Raw genomic sequence first — 9,872 nt, 5'->3', positions numbered from 1 at the left:
CACCCCGCCCCCCACCCCGCTCCCTCCAGCACCAGGCTCTCAACGCCCTCATTAAAAATGCAGATATTTATTGCTTTTGGTCCACAGCGAGCATTTCACATTATCTCCTGGTCCGGGAGCCCCGGGCGGGGGGGCGGGGTGCGGCAGGAGCTGGGGGGCCCTGGGGAAGCGGTCTGGCCTCGCCTCCAACACTCGCCCCAGTGGGGGTCAGGGCGGCGGGTGTGGGGCCTGGGGAAATCCGGTTGCCCGCCTGGCCCCCTCCCCCCCAGCCCTCCCCAACCTCCGGATGAGAGGAAATTCTTCCGATTCTTTCGTTACAACTGCCAGAAACTTCGTGGGTACAGAAACCACAAGCGGATGGCGGGTGGAGAGAGGACAGCAAAGCGGAACCTTTGGGGAGGGGGCGGCCCCCCTCGGGTCCCGGCCCCGCCCCCTGCCCCCAGCCCAGGGCTGGCACTGGGCACAAAGCACGGGCCAGCTCAGACCCCCGGGGCGCGGGCCCTCAGCAGCCCGCCTCCTCCTGGCAGTAGGGGGCGTGCTCGGCCTCCCCGGAGTCCGGGGCAGCCCCCTCGGCCGCTGGGCCTTGCGGGCAGTACTTGGGGTCGTAGATCTGGCGGCCCAGGCCGAAGACCTGGCCGCTCTGGTTGGCGCCCTGCGTGTAGCCCATCTGCAGGGACATGGAGGAGTTGTCGCACTTGTCGGTGCCCAGCTTGGTGTCGTAGATGTGCCGCCGCGTCCCGGGGGCCGTCATGCCCACCTGGGCAGGGAGGCGGGGCGTCAGGCCCCGCCCCGCCCCGCCCCGCCCGTGCGTGCTAAAGGCCTCTGGGGCCTCCCCGCTGGGCTGTGCCGGGTGCACCTGCTCCCAGCCCAGCCTGCGTTGTGCGCAGGGATGGCCCAAGTCCGCGAGCCCCCGCCACCCCCCTGGGAGACCCGGATGGAGCTCCTGGCTCCCGGCCCCAGCCTGGCCCAGCCCAGATGGGCGCTGTGTGTGTGCGGGGGGCTGTGTCCCCAGGGGGTGGACCCACCTGGCTGGCACACTTGTTGGTGCCCATCTGCAGGCTGATGGTGGAGTGGTCCATGGGAGGCAGGATGTGGTTCTTGGGGTCATACAGGTGCCTCCGCGTGCCGTAGGCCGTCATGCCCGACTGGCTGGCGCACTTGTTGGTGCCCATCTGCGGGGCGGCGGGCAGGAGCGGTCAGGCTGCCCCTGCTAGGCCCCTCTACCCCGCCTAGAGTCTGACAGGGCCTGGGCTGCGTCCGGAGAGCCCCTCCCCTCCGTAGGCCCCAGTGCAGCACAGCCCAGGGGCCCTGGTGCACCCCCAGCATGGGCCCCCGGTGCCAGGCCTGTGCGCACCTGCAGCCCGATGACGCACTGGCCGGCCTTCATGGTGGCGTCATCAAAGTTGCGCTCCTGCTTCTCCGAGTACTTGACCCCAATGTCCACGCCGCTGTGCAGACCCTTTGTCTTGGCCTGGGGCAGGGGGGCCGGGAGGACCAAGGAGGGTCAGCCGAGGACCCCCACCCCTTCTCTCCTACCTCCCGTCACCTGCCCCGGCCCACACCCTGTCCTGGCAACCCTGGGCAAGCCGCTGCCATCGACTCCGGCCTGGACCCCTGTCCCTGGCTCCTGCCTGCCTGGTCTCCCGCCTCCACTGGGGGCCTCTGAGAACATCTGGGCAGGGCCCCCTCCCGCCAGAGCCCCTCCCCACTCCTCCAGGCTCCTCCTGCCCGAGCCCTGCGCCAGCCACGCCCCCAGCCTGGCTTGAGGGCCAAGGCCCCAGAGGTGACCTCCATGCACCCTCACAGGCGGCCGAGACCCCCGCCCCCCACTCATGCTCTGCTCCTGACCCTGGCCCCCTACTGATGGCCTGGGAGGCGGCAGGGAAAGTGCTTGGGGCCCCGCCGGCCACGGGGGAGCCCCCGGCTGGAGCTCCCAGCTCCCGGCTTTGGCCCGGCCCGCTGTGGGCACCCGGGAGTTAGCCAGCCAGTGGGAGGCCTCTGGGTGTCTCTGCTTCTCTGTCTCCCACCCGGGGGGTGCCCGGGGCCCGCCGCGTGCCCTCGGCAGCACCGCGCGTCTGCGCCCGCCTGGCCGCCGCTCTCCCGGCCTCACCTTCCCGGCCAGCGCCAGCAGGGACACCTGCACCTGCGTCAGGTTCCCGCTCTCAAACAGGTCGTTGGCCTCGAACAGGTCCACGGGGTTCATGCCGTAGCTGACCATGGCCTTGATGAAGTTGGAGAGGTTCTCCAGCTGTGGACGCAGGGCAGGGGCGTGGAGGGGCTGTCGGCCCGCCGGCCAGACGGGCACCCGGCCCCCGCCGGCCCCCTCGCCAGCACCCACCTGGTGCCAGTTCTGCATGGAGCGGTTGATCTTGGGCACTGAGCCCGGCTGCAGCTTGTTCATCAGTCTGGGGGGGCACGGGGCAGGGGGCGGGACAGGAAGCCCGGTCAGCCAGGACGGGGCTCCGGGGCCAGGCCAGCTTTCCTGGGCACACTCACGGCCCCCCCTGGGCCGCGGCTTCCCCACCCACCCAGGAGACCCGGCTGGAGCCCCCCGCTCCTGGCTTCCGCCTGGCCCAGCCCCGGCTCTGGCAGGCATCCGGGGAGCGAAGCCGCAGCTGGCAGATCTCTGTGTCTCCTGCTTGTCAAAATGTTTAGGGTAAGTTCATTTTGGCGCAGAAAGAAAACCCATCGTGTGAGGGGTCTTTGGAAGTTCGTGGAAATGTGTTTCGTGAGAGAGCTGTGCAGGGGCTGCCAAACGGTTTTGTGCCAAAGAAGTGATTTATATTCCTCTACTTGAAAGAGCGAGTGAGGGGGGGAGAGCGAGCGGGGGGGGGAGAGAGAGCGGGGGGTGAGAGCGGGGGGGGGAGAGAGAGAGCGAGCGCCTCCACCTGCTGGCTCACCCCTCAAATGCCCACCAGAGCCAGGGCTGGGCCAGGCTGAAGCTGGGACCAGGAGCTCCATCCGGGTCTCCTGTGCGGGTGGCGGGGGCCCAGGCTCTCGGGCCACCCCTGCTGCCCCCGGTGCGCCCGCAGGGCCTGGGTGAGGAGCTGAACCAGTGCTGGGCTAAGGGACGCCCACGCAGCCCCTCCACGGAAACCTCCGTGGTGAGGAGGGGGGTGCTGACTGACAGGGAGTGGGAGGGCGTCGGGAGGGGCTTCCATAGCCAGAGCCCGGACTACGCAAGGAGACAAGGGTGAGAGCCCCCCATCACCCCGCCCCCACCACGTGCTCAGGGAGAGAGAAGCGGGCACAAGGCAGCAGGCGGGCAGGCGCAGGGCAGTGGGCGGGCGCAGGGCAGCGGGCAGGCAGGTGCAGGGCAGTGGGGGGCGCAGGGCAGCGGGTGGGTGGACGCAGGGCAGCGGGGGCGCAGGGCAGGGGTGGGCGGGCACAGGGCAGCGGGGGGCGGGCGCCCACTCACGTGCACAGGATGACCCCATCCTTCAGGCCCTTCTGGAAGTCGGGGCCGATGGACAGGCCGGTCAGTCCCTCGATCCAGCTGCGCAGCTCGGCCTCCTTCTGGCCGTCGTACTTGGACAGCAGCTGTGGGGCAGCGCTCGGTGAGGCCGGCCCACCCCCCCACCCCGGCCACGGCGCACGATCCCGGGCCGCGGGACCCCGCCCCTGCTCCCCATCACCCCCTCAACACACACACAGCGGCGCTCGGTGCCCTCGCGACAGCGTGCAACCCATCTAACTCCAGAACACTCCGTCCTGGCTCGCGGCCGCCAGCTCCGGCCAGCTCCCTGCTAGGAAAGCAGCGGAGGGGCCCAGGTCCTCGGGCCCCTGGACGAAGCTCCTGGCTCCAGCCTGGCCCGCCCTGGCCATTGTGGCCAGGAAGCAGCAGATGGAAGAACCCCTGTGTGCAGGTCTCGCGGGTGCTGGCCCGGGCGTGCAGCGCCCACTCCCTGCGGAGGAGCCGGCCGGGCGGTGCACACGCGTCCCCGCCCACTCGGATGTGGGTGTGGCTTCCCCCACCTGGAGAGGACCCCCATCTCCCCGAACTCCCACCTCCCAACCCTGCCTGCAGGAGCTGTCCTGCCCAGCAGGGGGCGTGTGGGGTCCCAGAGGAGCACCCCGGCCCGCCCACCCCCACGGCATCATCTCGGCACTGAGGGACCGGAAGCCGCAGAGCGGGATTTAGGGAGCTCTCCTGCAGCTTGGGGCGGGTGGGGGGAGAAGCCGGCTGCCCTGGGGGCTTCTGCTGCGGATCCCTGCCCCCCACCCCGCCTAGCGCTCTCTCTCTCCCTAAGATTTATTTATTCAATAAGACAGAGAGGCCAAGGGAGAAAGAGAGATGAAGAGTTCATTCACTGGTTCCCTCCCCAGATGGCCACAACGGCCGAAGCTGGTCTGATCCGAAGCCAGGAGCCAGGAGCTCCATCCGGGCCTCCCACGCGGGTGCAGAGGCCCGAGGACTTGGGCCATCGTCCACTGCTTTCCCAGGCCACAGCAGGGAGCTGGATCGGAAGTGGAGCAGCGGGGACTCGAACCGGCGCCCACGTGGGATGCGGCCCTGCAGGCAGCGGCTTTACCCGTCGCGTCACAGGGCCGGCCTCTTGCCTCCCTCTCACTTCCCCCTCCCTCCTGCCCCCCACACCCCAGGACCCCGTGGACTCCACAGCTGCCCTCTGCCCCCTGCCCCCCCCGCCTCTGAGGGGCGTCTTCCACCCTCTGAGTCTCCATCTCTGGGCACGAGCCCCTCCCTGCTTCCCGGCTGTGCACCCTGCTCCTACGGCTGGGGCTGGGCCTGGGGAGGCCGTGGCACAGTGGAGACAAAGGCAGGGGGGGCTAGCCCCACCCCGAGAGCGGGCGGAGGGCTCAGGCCCTGAGTGGAGCTGGAGGCTCAGGGCGCCACGCACGCCTGGTGCAGCTGGGCTGGGTCACTGTCAGCCCCGGGGGCCGGGGGGCCGGGGGGCCGGGGGTCAGCACTCTTGGCAGAGGCGCCTGGCGGGCCCCTCCCACGGGGCCGCCCTCCCCCTGCCACCTCGGCCCCCAGTGCATTCCTGCTCCCCACAAACTGCCAGGAATGTGCCCTGGCGCCCCTGCTGAATTGGGACCAGCTGTTCCCGGGCCGTGGCGGCTGAGAGGCCCCGGACCTCGGCCTGCCTCGTGCGGCCTGGGTCGCCCCGAGCGGCTGCACCGTGGACAGGGCGTGGGCTCGGAGCCACGGGGACCGGGTCTGCAGCGGGGCTGCCAGCTCGGCGCGACCCCAGCGAGCCCAGCGAGCTGCCGGTGGCGCTGCTCTTCCAACAGGGAGCCCGCAGGCCGGACACAGGGAGCTGGGGCGGCCGCTGCTCCTCTGACCTCAGCGCCGCCAGGCAGGTGTCGGCCTGCCCCTCACCACACCCTGCTGCCGGCTCCGGAAGCTGCCTCGCCGCGGTGGGGGTGGTGGGAGGGCGGTGCACCCTCCCCACTTCCGCTGTCCTGGGCCAGCCCACCTGGGAGAGCGGGGGGCCAGTGGGCGCTGGCCTTGGGTCTGGCCTGGGCCCAAGCTGTGTGGTCCTGCGGCGCCACTGCAGGCCGGGTGCAAGCCAGGGCTTAACCACGCTCAGTGGTTAGGGCAGCCGGCCACCGGCTGGGTCCCTGCTTGGCCCCGTCCGCCCTCTGGTCCCCGGGGTGGGCAGGCTCCGAGGAGCCCCAGGGTCTCCCGGAGGGCAGGGACCTGTCAGGCCCGCCGAGTGCCCAGCCTGTGCTGTGGGGCTGCATCCCCAGGTGCCCCCGGGGGAAAGGGGGGGGGGGCAGGATGACCACGCCCTCCCACCTGTCAGCCGGACAGGCCACTAGGAGGAACCAAACTTTCCCCATCTCTCTCTGCCCCTCCCCACTCAGGATCCCGTTCCTGCCCCTCTCCGGGCCAGAGCCACAGTGGGCTCTCCAAAAGGGTCTCCGGGCCGGCCAGCTCCAGCCCCACGCCCGCCCGTCTCCTGGAGCCCATTCCGGGCCCGGCTCCTGACTCCAGCTCCCTCTGGATGCACGATGCACGCTGGGAGGCAGCAGGACCGGCTCCAGCGCGGGGGTCCCTGCCACCCCCCCCCCGGGAGCCCCGGATGCAGCCCAGCCCTGGCCGTAGTGGGCACTTGGGGGGTGGGTGAACCAGCGGGCGGAAGCTCTCTCCCTCTCTCTCGCAAAGTTTTTACAAAAGTCTCTCCTAGGCCCTGTCCACGCTGCCAGGCATTTCAGGGTCGCGCTCGCTCGGGGGCCCTCGGGGAAGGCGGGGCGGGGCAGAAGGCGCCCGCAGGTTTAGAACAGGTCGAGAAAGTCCCGCGGGGGTGGCCCACACCCTGCTCAGCACCGCGGCCCCGCCCCTTTCCTGTCCCGAAGCCGAAAAAGCAGAAGTGCTGCCCGCGGATGGGGAGGGGGCTGCAGGGGTCCCCCCACCCGCGCTGCACATTCCGAGGCCTGGAGGCTGTGGGGGTCGGGGCTGAGACCAGAGGGCGCATCCACGGGCCCAGGTGGGCGGGGAGGGCGCCCAGACCACCACCCAGCGCCGCGGACGGGAGGCGCTGCCTCGTCTGGAATCTCGGGGCTCCCCGAGGAGCCGTGGGGCGCCCCTCCCAGAGCCGCCCCGACGCCCGCCCGGGTCCGAGGCGCCGCCCCTCACTCACCCGGTTCTTGACCTCGGCCGAGAGCCCGTACGAAGGCCCCTTGTTGAACTGCGTGGAGCTCATGCTGGCGGCGCGGACCGAGCGCGCGGGACGCGGAGGGGCGCGCGAGGCGGCGTGCCGGGGGCGGGGCGCCCACGAGGGGCGTGCCGGGGGCGGGGCGTGCGGGCGGCGGGGGCGTGCCGCGGCGGCGACGGCCCCGCCCCCCGCCGCTGGTTGGCCCGCCGCGCTCTTGTCCTTATAAGGCCGGGCAGCGCCGAATTCCTGCGGCCGCGGACTTCCTGAGCCCCTCGCCGCGCCCGACCCCCGCCCGGGTCGCGCTCCCGGGACGGCGGCAGCCGGGAGGGGCCCCTCGCCCGGCGGCTCCGCTGACACCCCCGCCCCGGGAGCGCGACCCCCCAGAGTCCCGCGCCACCCCGGGGCCGGACGGAGACCGGGCACGCGGTTGGTGCTCCACGGGCGGTGTCTGTGCGGGAACCGGGCACACGGACGCAGAACAGCGTGGATGTCCACGCGCTCGCGCGTGCATCGGCCTGCGCCCCTGCTGCCCGCGGCTCAGCCCCGGACTGGCGGGAGGCAGTGCAGGGGCCTGGCGCCCCTGGGGTCCTTTCCTCTCCTGGGGGGCGCCCACGCCCACGCCCACTCCCATCCGGGCAAATCCTTTCCCTTCGGGGTCTCGGTTTCTTGCTCACCCCGAGCGTGCGGGTGGTCGACCCCGCAGCCGCGAGGGAGGGAGATCGGGGCGTGCGCAGGGCGGGGTCCCTGCTGCTCTCACCGCACCTGGGGGTCCGTGTGGTCTTCCCACCACGCCGCGGCCCCACAGGCGGGTCCAGGACACACAGGTTGATGTGATGTCTTCTCCGCCCCGCAGGGCCCACCCGGGGCTGTGCAGCCCCCATCCAGCCCCGCTCCCCGGGGGCGGGCCCGGCCCCCAGCCCCGACGAGCCTCAGCCTCGGGGGAGGGGCTCGCGTCCTGGCTCCGGAGCCGGCTGACCCGGAGCTGGGGCCCAGTGGCAGCCGCCTTCAAGGTGGGGCCCCGTTCGGGGGTCGGGAATCTTTTTTGAAACAACCCGGCTGTGTGTGAATTTTGTCTCAAAGAAAAAGTTTCTTTCTATGAGGCAAACAGAGTTCATGGAAAAAATTGAATATTTTATTGGAAAGGCAGCGAGATCTTCGCGGCTCGGTTGGGTCACGCCCCAGATGGCTGGGGCGGGCCGGGCTGAAGCCGGGAGCCAGGAGCTCATTTGGGGCTCCCACGGGCCCCGGGGTCTGCGTCAGCGGGGAGCTGGCGTCGAGAGCCCGAGCCAGGCACCCGGGGAGGGGTCCTCACGGCCATGCCACCCGCTGCCCCTTGCCCGTGCCCTGTCAGCCTCGCTCTGCCGCTGGGGAGGGAGCTCAGGGCGGTTCCGTGTTCCCCGACCTGGGGACGTGCAGTGACACCCAGGTCCCGTCCTGCTGGTGCTGGCTCGCCCCGTGCCCTGTGCTCACCACGGCGGATGCCGCACCCGTCCTCCGGGAATGCTCAGCCCACTCCCCAGATGGCCGCAACGGCCGGAGCTGCGCCCATCCGAAGCCGGGAGCTTCTTCCCAGTCTCCCACGCGGGTGCAGGCGCCCAAGGACTTGGGCCATCTTCTACTGCTTTCCCAGGCCACAGCAGAGAACAGGACAGGAAGTGGAGCAGCCGAGTCTCGAACCAGCACCCATATGGGATGCCAGGCTTCAGGCCACCGCGCCGGCCCCTCCCACCAACTTGGAAGAGAGGGGGAGACAGGTCTTCCACCTGCTGCTCCCCAAATGCCTGCAGCAGCCAGGGCTGGGCCAGGCCGAAGCCAGGGGCCCCGGCGGGGGTGTCAGGCGCAGGGCCCCCGCCCCTTGCTACATCCTGGGATTCGGGAACCTGGGGATATCCCAGTTCTAAAACTCGGGAACACGATGCTGACCAATTCCGTGACCTCCGCAGCGTCCACCCCGGCTCCCTGGAGGCTGTGTCACCTTAGGAAGCTGAGCCCGGTCCCCTGCGGGACGAGGCTGCGCCAGGAAATGTCCCCAGGGTGCTGGGCCCAGGGGCTGGCCGCCGTGCGTCAACGTGGGCCCAGGACGGCCGGGGAGGCCATGGGGTGACACGGGGCGGGGTGGGGCTGCAGGGCCTGGGACCAGCAATGGCCCTGGGCACGGGACACAGGGAGCTATGGGTGTGACCCTGTCCTGTAGGTGACTTCTTGTCCCTGAGCTGCCCCTAACAGAGCCGCCTGCGGCAGGACGCCGGCACACTGGGGGCGTCAGGGCCGGCTTCCGTGCCGTCCAGAGTTTCCTTACAGCGCCAGCAGGCGTGCGAGGGGGCAGGCGTGTCCCCCCAGCCCGGCGCATCCCACACCGGCCCTCCCACCAGGTCCCACCTCGCAGAGGGAGGATGCACACGTGCGTCCCCTCCGGGTCGCTCTCCACTGCTGGGCTCGTGCGCGTGCCCCGTGGGAGTCCAGAACCTGGGACCCGGCGGCCCAGGTGGGAGCGCACCTTCCACACTGGCCCCAGCGCAGGGCCCCGGGGTGGACGGCTGCGGGGTCAGGGACAGGCGATGTCCCAGAGGCCTGTCCCGCGGGGAGGGCGCCTCTGTCCCCTCCCGCGTGAACCCACCCACCGGGGCGCGGCGGCGGGGGCCGAGCGAGCACGGAGGCGCGCCAGGGGCGGGCGGGGTCGCGGGCGCAGCCCTGACCGGGGCCGGAGAGCTGCGGGGACCAGGTGCGGTGTGAGCCCGCAAGGCGGCGCGCGGCTCCTTCGGTGAGGCCGATGGGAGGTGCGGAGCCGGGCGGGAGCCTCCGGCTCTGCCGACCGCGGGGCGTGACGTCAGGACACCCCGCGACCCCCGGCGACCCCCACTGAGCTTGGGCAAAAAAATATGGAACGCTTCACGAATTTGCGTGTCATCCTTGCGCAGGGGCCATGCTAATCTTCTCTGTATCGTTCCAATTTTAGTATATGTGCTGCCGAAGCGAGCACGAACGAGCCCTTCCTGCCGCTAGTATTTAAAGATCACTAATAAAATTACTTTACATTTAGGGTACCTTTGGTATAGTTTCGCACAGAGCATAGTACCTTCGTGTTCTACAGAAAAAGACAATTTCTGTACCCTTACTTACTTTGAGTCACATCTAAGCCTAAAACTACCCATAATGTTACAATTCAAACGAGGCCTCTCGGTCGCGAAGGCTCCTGGGAAGCAATATGCAAACGAGCAGTGCCACGCGCAGCCACGCCCCCGGGCTCCGCCG

General features: G+C 70.4%; 1 protein-coding gene and 1 non-coding gene across 2 annotated transcripts; both read right to left on the bottom strand.

The window, feature by feature from the left end:
• Nucleotides 1-51: 51 nt before the first annotated feature.
• Nucleotides 52-6,763, bottom strand: CNN2 (calponin 2). Its single transcript, XM_051841869.3, has 7 exons — nucleotides 6,606-6,763; nucleotides 3,419-3,540; nucleotides 2,339-2,405; nucleotides 2,111-2,248; nucleotides 1,355-1,471; nucleotides 1,026-1,172; nucleotides 52-757 (listed from the first exon to the last, which is right to left on the bottom strand). The coding sequence occupies exons 1-7, from the start codon at nucleotides 6,666-6,668 to the stop codon at nucleotides 503-505; spliced, it is 909 nt and encodes a 302-aa protein (XP_051697829.1). The 5' UTR covers nucleotides 6,669-6,763; the 3' UTR covers nucleotides 52-502.
• Nucleotides 6,764-9,493: 2,730 nt separating this feature from the next.
• On the bottom strand, nucleotides 9,494-9,600 carry LOC127489912 (U6 spliceosomal RNA). The gene has a single exon (XR_007917761.3). It is a non-coding gene; the product is annotated as a U6 spliceosomal RNA (small nuclear RNA).
• Between the last annotated feature and the right edge of the window lie 272 nt (nucleotides 9,601-9,872).

This window comes from Oryctolagus cuniculus, chromosome 16, assembly GCF_051225735.1.
Source record: "Oryctolagus cuniculus isolate XC-2025 breed Fujian yellow rabbit chromosome 16, ASM5122573v1, whole genome shotgun sequence".
In the NCBI taxonomy this organism is placed as follows: domain Eukaryota; kingdom Metazoa; phylum Chordata; class Mammalia; order Lagomorpha; family Leporidae; genus Oryctolagus; species Oryctolagus cuniculus.
The sequence above is the reverse complement of the archived record's forward strand: the minus strand, read 5'-3'. Positions and strand labels throughout refer to the sequence as shown.